At 36.9% G+C, this 20,723-nt stretch overlaps 1 protein-coding gene across 1 annotated transcript; it reads right to left on the bottom strand.

The window, feature by feature from the left end:
* Positions 1-951: 951 nt before the first annotated feature.
* On the bottom strand, positions 952-19,167 carry LOC145768893 (polyunsaturated fatty acid 5-lipoxygenase-like). The gene is made up of 14 exons (XM_082580499.1): positions 19,126-19,167; positions 18,280-18,469; positions 16,360-16,491; positions 13,814-14,068; positions 12,880-12,976; positions 10,416-10,563; positions 10,027-10,278; positions 6,742-6,934; positions 6,462-6,542; positions 5,535-5,653; positions 5,061-5,180; positions 4,476-4,610; positions 2,624-2,722; positions 952-2,023 (listed from the first exon to the last, which is right to left on the bottom strand). Exons 1-14 carry the CDS (start codon positions 19,165-19,167, stop codon positions 1,844-1,846), a joined length of 2,043 nt encoding a protein of 680 aa, XP_082436625.1. The 3' UTR covers positions 952-1,843.
* Positions 19,168-20,723: the final 1,556 nt, after the last annotated feature.

The following is a 20,723-nucleotide window of genomic DNA, read 5'->3' on the forward strand; positions in this document are numbered from 1 at the left end:
GATTGGTTTTTGCAAATATAATGCGCCAGAGTATTATTTCTTTTTAGGCTCATTTTTAATATTTTAAGATATTCTAAGTAGATTGCTTGAACTTGCACCAGAGTTTTCGACTCTTAGAAACAAACAACATGGTTATTCGTTTAGATCAGGGGTGTCCAAGCTTTTCACCAGGAAGGCCATATTTGATAATGCGGAAGTACCCAAGGGCAAACAATTTCTGACAATCTTGCTTGCACAAAAAAGATGAATACAAGGTATAGAAATATTGTGTTATTTAGTGTCATGTCCATACAACAAAACAGTATGCAGGTTTAAGTATTTTGTTTTATAGGCTACATATGGGATATGATAAGCTAGGCTATGTAAGTTATCTGCTTTCTATCAGGAATCGAAACATCTAAAATCTTTGAAATACACAGCCAGGACCATTTAAAGGATTTTTTAAGCACAGAATCAATGAGATCCTTGCACCCAAAATAAAAAAAACTCACTGTATCTAAATAATACGCTGTGGTTCTTCATGTTTTCGGGGCCCTTGAAAAGATTCCGGCCCCAAGTTAACCCAAGCCATGGTCCACAAATACCTCCTGGACTCCCCTGTCAATGCTACTGTAGCCTACACAGCTACGTCAATATGCAGGATGAAACTGATAGTTTTCAATACCCAGATTTTAATATCCACGTCAAGTTTGGTTCGAGGTATTGGTAGACAAGCATAAAATCTCCTCGCTGAAGTGTCGTGATCGTAATATAGCTACCGTAAATCAATAATAGTCACAATAATACTAAAATTAGTAAAAAGTTTATTTTATCACACAATCTCTTTCTGTTTTCAAATTAACCTACTACACAAACTTAGCAGCTATTTCTGACATCAAATATATATTGGCATCAGTCATGACTCATGAGTTTTGGGACATAAATAAGTGATGCTTCACAAGAGTCAAAATTTTTTAATTACAGATTTTATTACAGCAAATTGTTACAAGCAACGCTTTCACGACAAACACTGAAATATATGTTGTTTCAAATCTAACTTTTGCAATCAAACTCAAGGCGAAACAACAATTGGAATCATAGCATGTGACTTCTTTTTTCACAGCTTCTACATTCTACAGAGTCAAAGGAAATAGATGTTTCTTGACGACGGTCTGATGAAAAAAGATTCGATTAAAACCCCCCACTTTACTGTTTGCGGTAGAGTAAAATTTTGAGTAAAATTCTACCTTCTTGGACTGAAAAAATCCATGGCCTAAAAACTTACGAAATGTAGCAGCAGCTGTAGGCTACATTTGATACTATTGTTAGTCCGGCACTGATTACGTAGAATAGCTTCAGAGCGCAATATATTGAACACTATAAACACTTTCTATCTACAAAAAGAAAACAACATTATCTTACATTTACTTGCTGCAGATGAATAATTAAAAGCAACACTTTCACAGGCATTGGTTCAACAGGCCAGCTCCAGTTTTAGGTTTGGTCATCAAGCTTTTTGTGAAGGCACCAGCCATCACCAGCAAAAATAGTAGCCTGCAGACCAGGCTCACTTGAAACCATTTTCAAATTTTGTGAAAGATCTTATAGAGTGATTTGCAATGTCACGTTTGATTGATGAAATCTTTATCCTCGAGCTGAAAAAACTTCTTTGCGAGCTTTATCCTGGCAGTTTAGCATATTCGTAGAGACACTGACGCTGATGGAGGCGTGGTTATCGAGTTTAGCTGAGTGAAGTTTCCGATTGTTAAAGTGGTGTTGTCAATGCATTATTCCATATAGCCTACCAGTTGTCGCTGAATGGAGAGCTGTCTTTGAAACTCGTTGGTCAATTTGGTATTAAATTTCAGACAGCAATACTGTTTGGAATGCGCTCAGGCAAAAGATGTATGTACGGGATGGATAAAATTTTATTCCTATCTTTTATCAGCTGGGATATGTTTTTCAAATCGTCTTTGAAATCTTGCTGCTGTTCGTCAACTTCTCCTTCGATGAACAGCTTCAAGGGAAAGTTGCCAAGATAAATCTAAAACAATATTGCTGTAAATAAAGTCATGGGAGTGCATATACGGTACGTAAAGGATAGATTGGAGTAAAGTAACCTTCCCATTAATTAGAGGAGAAATAGTATTAGAAAAATTTCGCAAAGATGCAATTGCAAGCATACCAATAGACAAAGCTAATGTAGTTTACGAGTAGGCAGTTAGCCCCCTCGAAACGTTTTGATGCAGCGATAAATTTGGTGACTATACTAATAGCATCGCAATTGTTGGAATATGTGGTATTGTACTTTTGTTTTGAGAAGCCTACGATACTCAAATTCTTCAGTTTCCAGGTTAGTAGATTGTTAGCTTAGTGTTTTTATAAAACTTTCAAATTTGTTTATTGTAAAACTATGTAAAACTAAATAATCATATTTTATTTACATCATTATTACTAAATATGATTTCTTACCATTGCCGATTTGTATATCTGTGAGAAACCTACGTTTGCAATGACTATATGATTGACATTACAGAACAAGAATTATTATAACTTCTGTAGCATAAGTCTGAACATGAAAGATTGTAAATGAGCCAAACTGCTCAAGTAAAAGCAACTTTAAAGACATAATAAGCTATTTCACCTCGTTAGGAGCAAACGAAGAGAGGGTGAAAGCTGTCCCGAGTTGTATGACAGACATCACGTGATCTGGAAGAGAGTCTAACATCCGTCGCAAGGATCCCTGCATGGCAAGTAATTAAAAACAATTTTCAACATGGTTCAAATTTGCTGAAGCAAAAAATTTGTAAAATTTTTGGTTAAAATTACAAATTTAAGGTTCTGCAATTTTCACATTATTTTTCTCAACCGAAAGTACGGGAACACAATCAATCAATCAATCAATCATTTTATTTTTCGTCATTAACGCGTCCGGGACGAAAAAGGTACTAACTATAACAAAAATCGATATAAACCTACCAGCACGTTAACGAACGGGAAAAGGTGGCAAAACCTTGAAAGGTTTAAAACGTGCCTGAATGAAAAATTATGTAGTAGGCTATATATCAGTAGTTAGCACGGCCACAAAACCCAAAAAACAGATAGCAAAAAATAAAACAAAAACAGAGAGAAGCACACATGTAGTAATGAATGACAGCCTAATGAAAAGTGTTGTGGATTGAATTTGCCAGTTCCAATATTGATGTGGATGATCAGTCATAATAATAATAATAGGATGGAGAAAGAAAACCGGACATAAAAGAAACCCATCCTCAGGCAAAAGCCCGTTTCAATGTGGCCCAGGAGAGCAGGTGTTGAGCTCTTTCTACGGTTAGACTGCACATCACACAGTAGCCTAAGACGATTGAGGTTTGATATCCAGTTTAAGTTATTGTTCCTTGTCCTGGTGGGTGATGAAATGGATGAGCTGGTAGATGATGATGTATGATGATGTCCTCATGGTGTTGATGAAGCTCTCATCCCCTTTTGCACACACTAAAGGTGAGTTTACTAAAAGATAGTGAAGGTCTCGACTCTCGACCAATGCTTTTTTACATGAATAGCCATCATACCCAGTTTTATTTTATACACAAGTTTTGTTTTTTTAATACAAAGTGCAGTTTCAGTTCAATCTGCTTTTAACGTTTTGGAGCAGTTACAACACCTTTGGCAGGTGCTGGGTTTAAACCAGTGCCAAAGTTCAAGTTCCTGTCACAAAGCGTAAGTTCAAGTTCCGGTTTCATCTGCTCTTTGTCCTGGATCCCAGCTTTATTAATATGCCTGGGTTGATCCTACTGATAAAGATGTCAAAACACTCTTTTCATGAGCAGTTCTAGGGTTTCAAGCACCTTCCTGCGTTTTTGTTCACTTTGTATGGAAAATTTTGTTTTGGCTACAAATAGTCGAAATCACCGAATATATTAATTTGAAGTTAATTGTGGCTGTTTACGTTTAGTTTTTTTATGGCTATATTAATGAAGTTTTATTATTTATTTATTGTTAATGCGTCTTTGCCTCACTGCTTTTTTAAATCTGAAAGTGAAGCCACTAACGCTTTTAAATGCTTTGGAATGAATATAACTGCAATTATTTTCTTGTCTACTAGAAGTTAAAGACAAACTTAATTTTAGTGGCAGCTCTATAAATTACTGCTAAAGTATTCATGGAGTGTTCGTAAGATGATGTGACATCGAATCGAGCAAAAATCAATTAGATTAAGTATTGAGACATTATCAAGACGGTTACTGAACTAATTATAATAATGTTTGAGTTTATTTATTGTCGCTCTACAGCTGCTAGAGATCGTCTTTTAGCGACAAGTCAGTACCGTACTCCATTTATCCTCACTACACCATGTAAGAAAGAACACAATCGGCACCGTTTTTAAAGTCTTCGAGATGACCCGACTTGGAATCGATCTCAGATCTATCCGCATGAGAGTGGAAGGCGATAACCACTCTTGCTGAAGTGATCGATAAAGTTGCAGCTTGACTCACCTCTCCTCTTCTATGTGGTGGCAAGCGCATGCCTGCTGGAGCATTCGGTACAAACTTGTAAATTTCAAACTGCCCAAAGTTGCTAGCAGCGTGCTGGACAGAACATGTGAAGACGATCATCGTAACGTATTCAACCTGCAAAAGTATCATTAAAGGACTTGTTTTTGTATCGATAAGACTGGTTTTGATTTTAGAAGTGACGAGATAACGATTGGATACCAGTAAAACAAGAAGTTTTGAAACAATTAAGTCTACGCCGACTCAAGATATCAATGTGCTTTACTGAGGTAACTCCACTAAAATTCAATACAAAGATACAATATTCTTTAAAACGAATGGTTGAAACTGGCCAACGCCCTACATAGCCTACAACACTCAGTGATCAAGTACTGAAGTAACTCACTAGTGTAGTGACATTCTTGTTTGGTCCACACAGCGTCTTTTTTGCGTAACATTAACTGAAGGAACTGATGATATGGTATCCAGTCAATAAAATTTTCATGTAAAATGATTTTAAACATTTGTACCAAATACAAACTATACGCTTACGTAGCACACACTTCACTAACAAAAATATCTCATTACCAGTTTGTCAAAAGTTGTAATTTGAGTTGGAAACCCTTTCAATCCAAACCCAGCCCAAGCAATTCCATCCACTGTAACAGATTTGACAAAGTCAACCAGTTCATTGTCATTTACAAAATCCTGCAAAAATACATAAAAGATCTTTAGAAGTGCAATATTGTCCATATTTTGCAGCTTGTATAGGCCTATAGCGCCAGCGGAATTCGATAAACAAAATTTTTCAAATTGCCCTGTATACCATAGCACTCAGGCTATTACTTGGGGACATATTACCGAAATCGTATTTCGAACAGAGTTGTATTAGTTCACTTATTGTATGAGAATTTACGTCAGTAGGCTAAATGTTTTGAAAAAACAGCGCAAAAACCGTAGGCTACTGTAGGCTACCTGAAAAAGCTTTTTTTTATTTAACAGTACCAAACTATTGAAGCTGAGTAGCCTAACTTTATTTAGCCTAACTTTATTTAGCCTCACTTCTTTTTTGGTGTAAAAAAGCTTGAGCACGTTGGTCACGTACTTTTCGATTGCATTCCACAGCAGCAAAGCATCGTCACGATAATGATAGAATTGCAACACTTCAGCATCATCCGTCCCTGGCAATTTTTGAAACGTCTCGTAACAATCAAACGTTTTGTTTTTTACTATGCAAAAAAGTTCTTACATTTTATTATTAGCGAAGAGTTAGCACTCTACAAAGTATGGTATAATACTATAGCTTACTAACATGCTAAATACTGTCATTTGCTTCTCATTGTAAGCTTACAGCTGTTCGAAGAAATCTGAAAGCTTTATTACAAACACTTTGGAACACAATCGTTGGAAAACCTGGTCGAGTTGACTCTGCAATAAAGAGTTCAAAATGTGAACTAAATTGATTAATCAACTGTGGAAATTTTTATCCTCGGACTGAAAAAGCGTTGAGAGACTTAAAAAAAAGAAAAAAAAAAGAGAGGCTTAATCTTGGCAGTTTCGCATAATTAATTTTAAATCCTTTGAACCACTGACGCATGCTGGTCACCCAGTTTGATTGTTAAAGGGGTTAATTGTTACATCCATTAGTAGCCGCTGAATGGAGAGTTGTACTTGTAATGCATTGTTTATGGGTATATATTGAGAATCAAACCAGCCGCCGTTTGATCTTGGAGTTTCTTCGTTAGTAAAGTCAGCAGTTGGCGCTTAGTCAACAGTTTTCTGGGCAACCTCATGTTCAGAAAATATTTCAAAAACTAGACTGTTTTTATCTTCAGTGCTATTGAATGAATCAGAATGAATAAATCATCAACCATATTCAATGACGCTTGGCTTGATTTCTATGTGATCAGATCGGTAATTAATAGCCTACGTTTGAAGCAGTCAAACTGTTGAAACCTTTCAAACTAAACGTTCATGGGCCTACTGTACCTTGTGCCTTAAAAACGTTTGGTATGATCAAGTCTTCGTATTCTAGAGTTTGGAATGCTTTTCTTGCCATTTGAACACCATCTGGTGACAATCGTTTATGTTAGACTGTTGGTCGCACCAGATTGTTGTGATTAAAAAAATACAGTGATAAGTTAAGGCATTAAACTGCGTTGTATTAAGCAATTTAGAAAGGTAAGCTATCATCATGCAGCATATCATTAGCACTGATAAATGAATTTCACCAAAAAGTTGCTCCAACAAACTTTTTAAGAAATCATACTTATTGAGAGACTAAAATTTGCTGCTGCTTCTTGTCCAATCAGGTTTGTCCTGGCCAAGGTGTTAATAGCAGGTATCGTCTGAAGATGGGGCCTCAGCAGTTTGTAAATTGGATGACGTCGTGAAAATGAACGGAACAAGGCGACGGCAACAGGTTCCATGATAGCATGAGTACGAAGAAAATGATACTTCCACTGCAAAATATGAAAAATTCGATCAACATTAACGCTTAACTGTTTGATTAGAGACACTTCTAAGCAAAGCACTGTAGGCCTACAATAGTTTTAGTACCAAGCTAATTTTGGAATAACTTTTAGTGAAAATATGCAGAGCAGGAGAAATTATAACCACAGATTTAGAAGAATTAAAAACTTATTGGACGCATTCCCACTCAGCAACCCAATCTTTTTTACATGGATTCATTGTTTGCAAACTTTGAATCAGTGTGTATAATGACTAAATTTCTGGAGCAGGCGTGCGTAAAAATAGCAACAGATTGGGGGTGTTGGGAATTTGGTCATGTGTTTCTCTAAAACTGTCAAAAAGTGCATTCCGAAGTTATACAATCATTCACTCTAAATACTACACCAAGTTCACAGATTAACGTATTCTAGTGATAAAGCAGTTAGATGATGAAGTATGCCTTGTGTAAGGAAATTAAGGAAATTCCTGTAAGAATTTCGTTTTTTTTCATTTTACAAAGTGAAAATCATGAAAGTAACAGATTAAAGTTTTTTTTTAACAATTTTCTATTGAGATAAACGTAAGCTATACAATCAGTAGCGCACCCAGCATGGGGCTAAGGGGATCAAGCCCCCCCAAACCCGCCACAAAAAATGAAGTTTTTGACTTTTGTATGTTCCCGATTTATACCTTTTGCTTACAGGTTAGACAGGAATAAGACACAACAATACAACAGGGCTGAGCATTATAACAATATATATTTTACATATTTACAAATAGTTTTAACAGTGGAACGTTTTCGGCTTAACTTTAAGCCTTCATCAGGAGTCTAAAAATAATTAAAAAATGCAATAAATTTCAACTTTTTGAAGGTAAATTTACATTAAGAAAAGGCAACTAGGCTACATAAATAACTACAAAAAAGTTTGCACCACAGGGAACGTGATACACCAAGTAAATGTTAAGGAGAATGAACGCGCCTCCAGCAAATAATTGTTTGTTTAAATTTGGGTTGTAGCATAAAACAGTGCTTCCTGAATTTGGGTGTTAAATTGGGATTTGCTCTTGCGTAAAATTTTAAATGAGTCAGCAGAGAATTTTTGATCTGGGCAAAAAGAACACTCCATGAGATGGTCTTGGGTGGCACTTTTCTTTAAGTCTCTAAAATTCAGATGCTCCAGTACGCTCGTGGTCATGTGGCACAGAACACAAGGGTCGACTTGCCTTCGCTGAGCACCCCCAACATCGAGAGCTCCCACTCTCGCATGTAAGGCAACGTCGACCAACGGGTGTGAGGACTAGCGACCCTTCCCCGCAGTCAAATGTCTGGTGGACACAGGGGCGCCGGAACGATTTTTGACTGGTGGGAGTGGCAGGATTATGAAAAAAGGGCACTTTTGTTTACTGAAAGACCAATTTTTTTAAAAGTTTTAAGATAAGCTATAGCGATAATGCTCATCTATCAGCTCACAATTGAGTAATGATAGCCTATAAGTGTCCGGTATACAAAGAAGGGCGTCATGCTATGTCATAATGATGTAACCTACTGAGTTACAAAATTTTGTGGCGTGAATATTATTTTAAGGCAAAAATGAAAGATTATAATTAGGCTAAAAGCGAATAGCAGAAATTGTTATATTGCAAAATGTGCAGTAGCTTACATGACCTTAAAAGGGCACCACTACCCCTCCATCTACAGACAACTTGAAGTCCTAACTTGAAGGTGGGGGAAGCATCCCCCCCTCCGCTTCCGGCGCCCCTGGGTGGACATACCGATGTACCGTACGTCAATGCTGAATCACACGGACATGTAAAATTATATACGGTATTTGAGCAGAAAGACGAAAGCGTCTGAGACTTTAATTGAAAATACGAACTAATTTTGAATGTTTTGTAAGTAGGAAAAATATCCACATCACATTTACTGTTCACAAAATTAGTGTTTTGTTTCAAACTGTTTTTGCGCTAGTTGTTGTTTTCGCACTTATTTGTGTTGGCAAACGGAAAGCTAATTCTATTTTGTCATACATGACAAAAAAGTCGAGATCTATAGAAGATTGCGAGAGTGGACGTAGGGATGAGAGTGCTGATGGTTCTAATACCATGGGGTTCACTAGGCCAACTTGTAATCTGATTGAGAGAACAAATCCTGATGTATCGGCAACCGGTGGGTTGTGGGCTGTGGCCGGTGAGTGCCTTTAAATATTAATCAAAGGGATGGGCATTGGCCTACTGTCACTATTGTCGCAAATCACTCGGCCAACATTTCTAAATTAGCCCCCCCCCCTAAATTTTTTTCTGGGTGCGCTACTGTATACAATAATAATTTGCTAAAATGAACCCTTCAAAGAACTCAATTTGATATCGAAGATGTAACAGGTTGGATAAATACACTATAACCGTATGTTTAAAAATTGATCTTTGTTGAAGATTACATTTTTGGAACCTAATTATCGTGTATTTTTTCCAAACTTCTTTAATTATTATGGAGGCCCTAGGTTGCACAAATTGCTTTTCGATTGCCTATAGCAGGTAGACGACTAGCATGTGAGGCAGAACTTATTTAATACCGTAGCAGTGCACCCTTTCAAAGCAAAAGGCAAGAAGTGGTAGGCCTCGGTTTAGCCCAGTGCTTCCCAACCTTTTTCAGTTCGCCACCCACTTTTAATGCAAGTTTTATTGTGCGACCCATAATGAGATTTGACATCTTTATTATGGCATCTTTACTACTGGCGTACGTAGCCTACTGAAATAGTTAACGGTAACGCGACACAACACATCTAATTCTTACATATTTGTTACATTGTTGCATAATTGTTACGTAATGATAATGCAATAATTTCCCGATCTAATAGAAAAACAGGGTACACAATTCATGAAAATTGAAAGTCAACAAATGAAGTGAAGATAAGAGTGGCGATGGCTAAGGCGCAGTACTGTCAAGACCAAACTGCGGCTTGTGAGATCCATAGCAATGTCGGTATGTTTTAGAAAATTTTAGCATTCATTAACATTTAAAAATGCTTCGCGACCAACCTGAAGTAGCTTCTCGACCCACCAATAGGTCGCGACCCACCGGTTGGGAAGCACTGGTTTAGCCTACCTCATGTATATTGACATCCGTACTGCGAAAGTACATCTTAGCCAACTTCCAGTCATCAGGAGTGTCCGACTTTGTGAAGACATCGCCGTTTTCTTCCAGTTCAAACGCGATCGGAAGAAGCTTTTTGTCCTTTTTGCGAACTTGAAATAAACATATTGGATCGGCAGCACAAAGTAGCTGACCTGACTTAGAACAATTTCTCTGCACTCCATTCGAGTCCTTTCTATAGTCGATAATGTAAAGACGTTTCTCCTGCAAGTTTTAAAGTTTCAGATGTTTTCTCGATGCTATAGCACTAACTTATAAAAATCTAGGTCCAATTTCCCTATTACACCAACTGTAAATTAGGTCATGTCGTAACGAAAGCAACTTAATAGCATTTAGCGTACCTCCATCATGCTTTTAAACGTGTCATCGGTGAGACATATTTTGTCTTCAGCCTTGAGAAATTGTTGTGGTATTGCAGTGCAACGTTGAAGTGTTGTCATATTCACGCCGTTCAAGACCTGTCGACCAAATTCTTCATCTGTGTCCCAACTAAACAAAACCCTAGCATTGGTTTTATGAAATATTTGCATCATCAATCATCATATGTACAGTATAAGCAACATCAGAAGTTCAAAGTGATAGCAGTCTCATTGAATTCTTCCCAATATTCAAAGGAGTTCGACAGGGATGCATACTCTCACTAATATTGTTTAATTTGTGAAGCGAAGCAATAATTAAAGAAACGTTAACAACACTGAACAAAAACGGAGTCAAATTTAATGGACAAGTAGTGATCGAGTCCTCCAGAAAAATTTGAAAAATTACTTTAAATTTTGGGCATTCTGACAGCATGTTCAACAAAAATTTGGGTATGAATAGGCATATTACTGTAAAATGGTGTTGTCCGGTGGCATAGCAAAAAGATAAGATCATGCTTTCTTTGGCATTTTTCGGAAATAAAGATATGTCTCTATGTTGAGTCTGGATGCAACCTATTTTGTCCCTTGAAAAATTCGTACCCCGAATTCGTACCCTGAAATCGTAGTAACAAAATCAAATTTCGACCTATTTTGTCTCCTGAAAAGATCGAGAGAAATTTTGAAATGTTTGCGGCAACTCCGATCAGCGACTTCGGCTCTATTGTTTTTTCTCGATCTTTTCAGGGTACGAAATGTTCAGGGGACGAAATAGGTTGCACCCGTTGAGTCTCTATGTTTTCTTGTTGCTGATTCCTTTGTTGAATTCACTTGTTGAAATTTTCCATTGGAAATGACAAAATTACTGCATTTTCTGAGTAAATTGCTGGCCTCCTTTTTTACGGGCCCTGTGCGATCGCACGGTTTGCGCACCCCAAAGACCGGCACTGCCTGGGGTATCTCGTTTCAAAAGATGGAAGATGCACCAGTGATGTAAAAAGAAAGATCGGTCAAGCAAAAGCGTGATTTTAGAAATGTAAGGAATTTTTAAGAAGAGATATAGATTTACAATTAAAACTGAGACCATTACCTTGTTATATCAATCCAGTTAAGTTACATGGAAGTGAAAGTTGGACCTACAGCACAAAAATTCACAAAAACATAATGCTTTTCAACTCTGGTGTTACAGTAAGAATACTAAAAATATTATATATCTATTGGTTATTGAATGTATGGTGGAAAAAAAAGGTGCAAAGGACGAAAGACATGAACTTGGGACGATGATGTAAAACAATGGGCTGACTTGTCAAGCATCGGAGAAGCAAAAAGAGTCGCGGAATAACTTGACGTGTGAAAGCAATTGACAGCCAACCTTCGGCTAGGAGACGGCACATGATGATGATGATGACATGTATAAGAAGTACGATGATATGTAAAGAATGCATTAAACAAGAAAAGTCTTTGTGCGCATCTGTGATTGGCTGATTTTCAATTTTTAACATATTACAGTAGGCCAGCCCAGCTATCATTTTTTCAGTCCTTGGTTCAACTAAGTTTTCACTTTTATGAAAAGTACCTGTAGTCTATGTTATTTTACATTTTGCTTGTGACAAAAATCAATTCAAACAAGATAAATGTTTAACTGACTTTGTGTTGTGGGCTAAATAAAAAAAATTTGTTTAAGAATAGCTGATGCAAAAGTCGCACTTTTAAAAATCGAGTTTTGGAAGAAACAACACATATCTGAAAAAAGTTTTAAGCAATTTGGTGTTGAGATATTTTTATTTGTTTAAGTCTTTGACAAAACAGAATTACCCCAAAAATTTGTCAATAAAAAGGCAATTTTAGACATAGGCCTATGTGCATAACATATAGACACATACAAGATACGATGAATAACTTAATATTTTGTTCACGCTAGCATAAAGCCAATCTCGTGTTATTGCCTAAACAACATTTTTTTTCGGTCAAACTACAGTATGTTTCATAGCAAGCTTATAATAAAGCATAACGAGTTTAGATATGGCACATTTCAATATCAATGCAATCTTTAAACCACTCATTTATCTTATTTTTTAGTAGGCTATTTATCAATGCAGCTCGTACCCCTCAAAGACATATACCTTTTTGTATCTTCATGCTCTTATAAAAAATGCCTAATAAAAAAAATGCATGTTATAACCTGTATTATGGACTTCTAAATAGTAGCATCTGGACTGGAAACTCAGTGGGCAACAATAGGCCAAACAGTTGGTACAACAGTTGGCCAACAGTGGACCAACAGGGTTAGTTACTTGTCTGTTGGCCCACTGTTGGCCAACTGTTGTACCAACTGTTTGGCCTACTGTTGCCCACTGAGTTTCCAGTCCAGATGCTACTATTTAGAAGTCCATGCCTGTATGTTAGGCTAATGAATATAAAACAAAAACAAATGAAACTAAACTAGCACCATTTGAAGAAGGGGGGCATGTCCTTGGGCAGCGAGGGATGGATAAAGAAGCGTTGATAATCTTCAAGATTTTGCACGGAATTTTTCACAAAAACACCTGTAAAGTATTTGAAACGGCTAGGTACACAAACAATAGTTAAATTGCATTTATAATGCAAGTTTTATCCTATTTCCAAATGTGAGTATATAGGCTAGTGGCCTTGCCTGGGTTAGATTGCACAAATTGATGTGCAAAACCTGATTATTCAATTAGGATCTGTTCAAATATACTATAATTTTTTAGGTGAATTTTGTAAGAGAGGTCACACATCGATATGCATTTTAGCAATTAAAGGTAAAGGGGGTCCCATACTTGATTCAAGTGTCGGGTATGAGAAGATAAAATTCTCATTGTACTAAGCCATCGACAGTGAGGAGAGTAGGGTGGCCAGTTCCTTTCTTCCTGCCGCCTTTACTTCAGCAACTACGCCCACCCAATTTATTACACCCTGGGTAGAGGTAAGCGGTGTTTTCAACAACCAGCTGAAACCGGGAGTCGAACCAGGTTTGCATGATTGGAAAGCCAACGTCTTATCCGTTGCGCCATCACACGGCAATATTTTTGCAAGTATAGAGGAGAAATAAAAAACAAGAAAAACAGCGTCATATAATATTTAGCAGACGTTTAGAAATGTTATTAAATTATTGTGTATTTTATCCTTACAGCCTAAAAGTCTGATTTTAAGACTTTAATCACTTAATTAAAAAGCTCTCCATAGCTATGGGCTAACTTGGTCAAATGTAGGGTAAGAACGATGAAATCAAGGACATATAGGCTGTAAAATTTATTTTTTTATTCTGCCGCTGATTAGATAGTGACTTATATCATATGGCACTGTGAAGATTAGATAGTCAATTTAAGTTAACTGAAAGAAAACCAGTCTAACCAACTTACTTTTTGCAAAATTTATTAAAATATTGCAAAAGGCGATTTCTCTCTGAGTCTGAAAATTTCCGTACTGTTTATCATTGATGCGAAATAGCAAAGGTAGTTCGGTGTAATCGTCTGCAAAGCAATATCTCGGCAACGACCATCCAGGTTGATCCTCACCAGGCAGAAAATGCCACTGATAGGTGTTTTTGTTTTGTTCAGTTTCAATTCTCCGAAGGTCTCGCAGTAAAAGCATAGTTTCATTTTGTGGCAAGCAAGCTGAAATTAAATGGTTTAATCAAAGCGCGTTTTGCTTCAGTCATTAGGCCAGGTTATTATCAGTAAACCCTAGCCTTGTTTATTCCCTATAGGCTCTCGGTAGTTTTTTTGTTTGTCATTTCCAGGCTTACACCCGGTGGTTGAAGATTTAGATTAGTGGACAGGAAGGCAAGGAAGCCAGTCTTCGTGTCCACCTTCAGACATGCCTTTAAGTGTCCTGCCAAAGACACAGCCGCATGCTCTTGAGCGGTGTCGAACCGGCGCCCTTTCCATTGCCGTTCCAGAGCTCTCAACACTCAGCTATGCAGCCGACATTTTTCAGTAAGTCATTTTTGATTTTCTTTTCTTATGTCGCTTCCTATGCCTACTTCTGGTGTAGAACTTGAAATGCTATTGCTTAATCAGTCACATTTTTGCCGCCGGAACATCGCTTACTACACGTAATTTTACATCCCGTTCACGTTGCCCAGTGCTGTTTGAAGGGGGGGTCAAGGGGGCCTAACCCCGGCCCACCATTTTTGGGGGCCCACAGATAACAGATTTCTATGTTTCGGTAACAACATGTTTACTGTAGGCTACTGTTTTATACTTTCATTCTGATAGGAGTGTGGTTCGGTCAATGCTTATTCGTAAATTGTTTGGTGCAGAGTCACTTGTAGTAAACTACTGATTTAAATGGAGCGGACATGTGTTAGTAATGATAGCAAGACAGATGGCTAGTTAGTGGTTTTAGCATACATGTTTTTTGCTCTCAGAATTCTTTTTTAGTAGTGTGAGGAGTGTAGTGTGGTTGCGGTTGTCAGTCAATGTTTTTTCATTCAATGATTTTTCGGCTTTTCATTTAATGTTTGTGGATTGGTACAATGTTATTAGTTAGTTTCAGAATGCAGCCTATGTTCTTTACTTTGAGTCTTTTTAGTAGGCTATTCTGTTTACTTTGAGTCTTTTTAATAGGCTATTCTCTATAGTAGGTATGCTTTTCTGTCAGTGGTGTTAGGGGTGTGATTGTTAGTCAATATTTTTTAGTCACTGGTCTTTTCGCTCTTCAGTCAATGTTTGTAGCTCGGTACAATGCTAGTAGATTTGAGATCGATTCTAGGTATAGGATAACACCGAAACTTTAAAAAGGGTAACGTCTACCAACTGTGTTATTTCTTGCATAAAGCAGTAAGGATAAATCGCGTGATAATGTGATGACATCTTGGATCTGATACAAAATTAAACATGAGCCTCGTCGCTAGAAGACCTTAGCAGTTATAGAGCGGCAATAAATAAAACCAAAACATTATTATTTTTAGTCTCAGTATGGCTTTTATTACCAGTAGGCCTACTGTTGTTTTGCAGTCCTGCGTTCAGTTGGAGACAGTTTACGGTTTCATTTCGGTGTTGGTGTGGACCGTCGACCCATACTTTTTGTAAATGCCTGACGACATTTTGATGGTGATGATATTTTCTGTGAGTTCTGTTATTTTTGGTTGAAGCTGTGCTGCATCCCACCTTTTTGCTTGTAATTACAATGAACCAGTATATTAAGGATTACAGGCTTTGTAGGCTACTGATCATCTCCACCACTACTGTGCTCGGGATGCCGCTTTACGGTATATGGGCGAATCGCAAAGCTCTGCGTCCGTTACACCCGACATATTGCATAGGCTGTTTCCCTTCCTGCCGTAGCAAGCCAATCAAGAGCACACGCCAGACCACTTCATAATAACTTTTCTTCCTTTCTAGTAGTTAAAAAAAATTGAGCTGGCTGGATGATGAAATCAAAGGTTAGATGATCTCTAGTTGTCTTTTAGTACAGTCTTTAGGCTGGCTGTTTCGTTCAAAAGCTTCCAACAAATGAAAATCACTCGAAAAAGTTTAATACATTTAGGACATAATGCAGTTTAAAACTAAGTGTTCAGAAAGTGCTCATTGAAATTAAGAAATGCTTAATATCTAAATTTGAAATACCCATTTGATTTATATTCTTCTTAGAAAGAAAAATAAATTGTAGAGATCGTTGGTTAAAAAGTTCTGAAACAACGGGTCCAATGGAAATCAAAAGTCTCAGTTGAATTAAAGTCATGCATTGGGCGAATTGATTATGTTAACACTATTCCTTCAAAAACAGATACAGGAAAAAGTAATAACCCATAAAGTAAGCTAAAATAAAGATGAACAAACATTTTGCTTTGATGTAACGTCCAAGCAAGCTCGCTATTCAAAGCTATTATGTTTTGCCGTTGAAGGGGATTAACCAATATACGAATATAGGCTACGTTATAGTCAAATTGAAAAAAACTAACCTTTTCCTGCGCACACGCAGACATCATCAAATACCCAATCATAAACACTAAACATGACTTTTTCAGACGATTTCGTTTTGACTTCAACTGTTTCACAATGCCATCCGTTTTTGTCTTTTGCTTTATCAATTCCTGAATACATTTTATAGATCATTGTCATGATTGCAAAAACATAGTAAACAAAAACGAAAGATGAAATAAGTAAACAAAAAAGAAAGAAGAAAATAGTAAACAAAAAAAGAAGAAAGACTAAACATTTCTGAGAATGGAGTGCTGAGGAACATATCGCAGACCATATCACCAAACATGGTAATATCTTGTATCTATCAAATCGAGCAGAAGGAATAGCTGTGTTAAAACATGAAACCAAAAGATTGACTTCTCTCTAATATTGTAGCTTGCAACTTCTCGCTGTAGTCACATTACCAACGTTGAGTGGTTATATAATGGTCCCTTATATAATGGTCATACGAACGACGACGAGCTCCATAATCAGCAATTGTCAACATGGTTGACTTTAATGGAAATAAATTAAACTTAAAAATTTCATAATGTTTCAACCGCATGTGCTGTTTGTCTTAAGTTACTGATTTGGAAAGATATGAAGAATCTGGTATGTCAATCGGTGCAACCAGGGCCGTGTTAACCGCCCTCGTACCCCTTCCAGGGGGGCACGGATGATTAGAAGCCCACTTATTTTAGTCTGTCTAATGTTTTTTGACTGTTTAAAAAATAAAAAAATATTACAGAAGCTCGATAATCAATAGCTAAATAAATCATGCAAGGCCTATTTACTGCTTTCCAAACCTTCGACTGGGGGCCTACCTCTAACTAGGGGACTACTCACATTTAGTTCGGCAGCATTTTTCGGCTTGTAATTTTACAATTTTTTTCAATTTTTGTAAATTTTTTTGGCTCCCTCAATGGCTCTCTTTCTGGCTCTTGTCCGCCCTGATAGCTCAGTTGGTTAGCGCGTGACTTCTGGAACGAAGAAGCTTCAAGATCAAGCGGCGCTGGTTCGACTCTCGGGGTGTGCGCTAGAGCAACGCAGGTTAAGGACTGCTCTCCATTCAGTGGCATCTAATGGATGGAATAGTTCCCCGGCAACAAGACTTCAACAATCGAAAACTTCACTCTGCCAATCTCGGTGACCGGGCCTGCGTCAGTGATTCAAAAGCTTTTACAAGTATGCGAAACTGCCAGGATTAAGCTCAGCAATAAGCTTTTCCAGTCCGAGGATAAAGATTCAATCAATCAATCAACCACATTTGGTTCATCTCGGCAAAATTTGGCAAGCATAGTTGAGGATTAAGGGAGTGAAAAGTTTTTTGAGTCTAAATTTGTTTAAAATTTAAATTTAAACAAAACGATTTATTTAAAGTTTAAACAAAATTTCTACCCCCAATACAATTTTAATTTGATGAATTTGGTTACATATAAAATGGGCATTTTGATAAAAAAAATGGCACTCCTAAAAATGCCTGAAAATTGACCAAAACAAGATTATACTTGTCAAATTTTTTTGGGAGGCAAACCCACACACCCCCTTTCAGTTTCATTTATTTGGACATTAAGTTTTGCATTGCATTGTTCATTTATGTTATAAATTTTACTTTGTTAAAACATTGGTCCTTTCCCAATTGTTTTCTAGATACTCTTCTGCATTGTCCACATAGCCTATTAACTATTTTTTTTCTATAAAATCTTAAAAGTTGTTTACTCTTTGCTAAAATGATGAATGTAATTTTTTCCACATTGAATGAATTTGCCGCTTTAAACACTTTCTAGTCCTATTTTTAAGAGCAATCACTAAACATAGGGGCCCATTAGTGGATTTCTGGGGGTGGAGTGGGGAGGCAAGATGATGCATACGGCCCTGGGTGCAACTGAGCAGAAAAGGTCACAAACACATCGGCTTACTCAAACGTATCACTTGTGGAAGCCCAACGTCCTTAGTTTTAATTTTGAATATGTCTGTACGACCAAGTTCAAAATCATCTCTGAAAGTATTGTCAAGAACATGCCAGTGCGTGGACGATTTGCCATAATTTCCAATTAGTTGGATCGACACAGTTGCGTCTGTTGAGCCTTCTTTATTATCAACAGACGTCTGGAAAACACAAATATTTTTTAAATGTGGTGTCCCTAAAATGCATTTACATCATTAACTTGGTCAGTGGCAAAACTTGAGTAACTTGACCTTGCCTGAGTTTTCAACTAGGCTACTGCAATTCCAATACAAAGTAGGCCTACTGTCAAAGCAATTGAAACCAATGCTCAACTACCAGAATCAATTAGATTAATGCATAATTATTATCGACAAGCAAGCCGAAATTTATGTGCCGATTCAATACATGCAATCATTTACAGTAGTTACACCATCTTCTTGGTCGAAATACTTTTCTTCGTTTTTTTTTGCATAGGCTAATGTCTTTTAGAGCATTAAACTGTTAGGCCTATACGAAAATGGGATATGACTTTAGCAAATTTGTTCGAAGCATACAGCCTATTATTCATATCAGACAAAACATGGCAAGAAATCTTTTTTTAAGGTAAAGTGTAGCATAAGGCTACAAAAAGCGTTTTACTTCTTTTTTTCTACATATCTGAACTACGATAAGACGTTGATCGCACTTTATTATTACACTTGGGAAGCATTGATTGCATGCCACTACTAATTAAATTTATCTACTTTTTCATCTGGTAGTAGTCTACACTATAGCTTGAGCCAGTTAGGTTATAATTATTTACAATAAACTTTCTTACTTTAGCAATTATGGTGTAGTGAGTTTGTTTTTCGGGTGCCATAACTAGAAAACTTCAAGTGTTCCAGTATACTTTAGTAGTATTGTAAAGTTGACTACTACTAAACAACTCGACTGACAGTAGACTACGCTAATACAGGCTGAAAATAATAAAATTATCACAAGAATTGTTAAGCTTAATTTTAACCATAGGATAGGGTAGGCTGGTCTATGCCTAAGCACTTTTAAATCATCTGCACAATTTTGGTGGATCTAGATTTTAAGACTTTAGATAAAATGTATCAAGTGTCGTCTAAATGTCAACTCTTTCAAGCAGTGGCGTAATCATCTGCGACCCATGAGTATCACATTTGCGCAAACTTCCGTTCCTTTTCACAGTTACCACACGTCTTCAAAAGCATAGCTAAGCTACCATTTTCTTCTTGTTTGCTTCTTCTTCCTCTTGTTTTTCTTCTTAGTATGAACTTTTATCTTCGTCATTCTAAGGGTCGAGAGACTCTGCCTTTTACCACCCATGAGCAGTGGCGGAGACACGATCTTAATGTTTGGGCAGGTGTGGAACAGCCACTAAATTTATTCGTCATTCAGTTATCGCAGACTACGCACATCATATGGCGCTTGACAGATGGCACAGTTGCTAATGGTGTGGTCTGTGTTTTTTTTCTTGCCACAGTCCTACGCCAGACACACAACACAACTAACGCAGGCCATGAAAAGCGAGCGTATTGCCAGCCCACATGCTGTGTACCTGGTACGTTGATTCTTACAACAATAAACCGTTTAAAAATAATGATAATAGTTTGTTTGTATAAACAATTCAAGGATGAACTTTTAATGATTTAGCTAAAGCAAAGACATAATTTATACGTAGCCTATATTGAAAGAGAGTAGCTACGTGAAATCACTGTCCACCACAGAAGACCTAACGTTTACTTATGCCTTATTGAATTTTATCAACTTGAGGTTCGAAAAACTTATCTTGTAAGCTTTGTCACAAAAATATCAATGATGAAGAGAAGTATCAACAAACTATTTTGCCGCTCTCAGAAAGAACCCTACCACCCTTGAAGATGTCCAAGAAATCCAATTGGTTGCTTTGTTACGCCATTGCTTCTATTGTAAGCCATTGCATCTAAAATTGTAAACTCCCGGTATTCCGATAAGCCATATAGTAAGCCACAGTAGGCTATAGTTTCGGTTTTGGCTATTTGCTGCATTTATCTTGGTATTGTACTTATCTAAGCTATTACAAAGGCTATAACTTAGTTTCAATGATTTTAACTAAGTAAAATCATATTCATAATTTAGTAAACTCTTGCAGAATTTAGTCTAACTTTAGAAATACACTGATATAACAATAAAACCTCACCTAAAGACTAAACTTATCACTTTCAATAACTGAATGACATACTGTATACTAAGACATTAAGGGTTGAATGTAGAAACTAAACTTAAGCTGTCCTTAGCCATAAGAACTACTTAAGTACTAATCATGTCTTAAAACTGTATGCAGAAACTAAACTTTTGCCTGAGCAATACTTAAGTTCTTATCAAAATGTTCAAAAGTTAAGACTGCTACTGACCAGTCTTAAGTTGTGA

This window comes from Aplidium turbinatum, chromosome 4 (assembly GCF_918807975.1).
Source record: "Aplidium turbinatum chromosome 4, kaAplTurb1.1, whole genome shotgun sequence".
Taxonomy (NCBI): domain Eukaryota; kingdom Metazoa; phylum Chordata; class Ascidiacea; order Aplousobranchia; family Polyclinidae; genus Aplidium; species Aplidium turbinatum.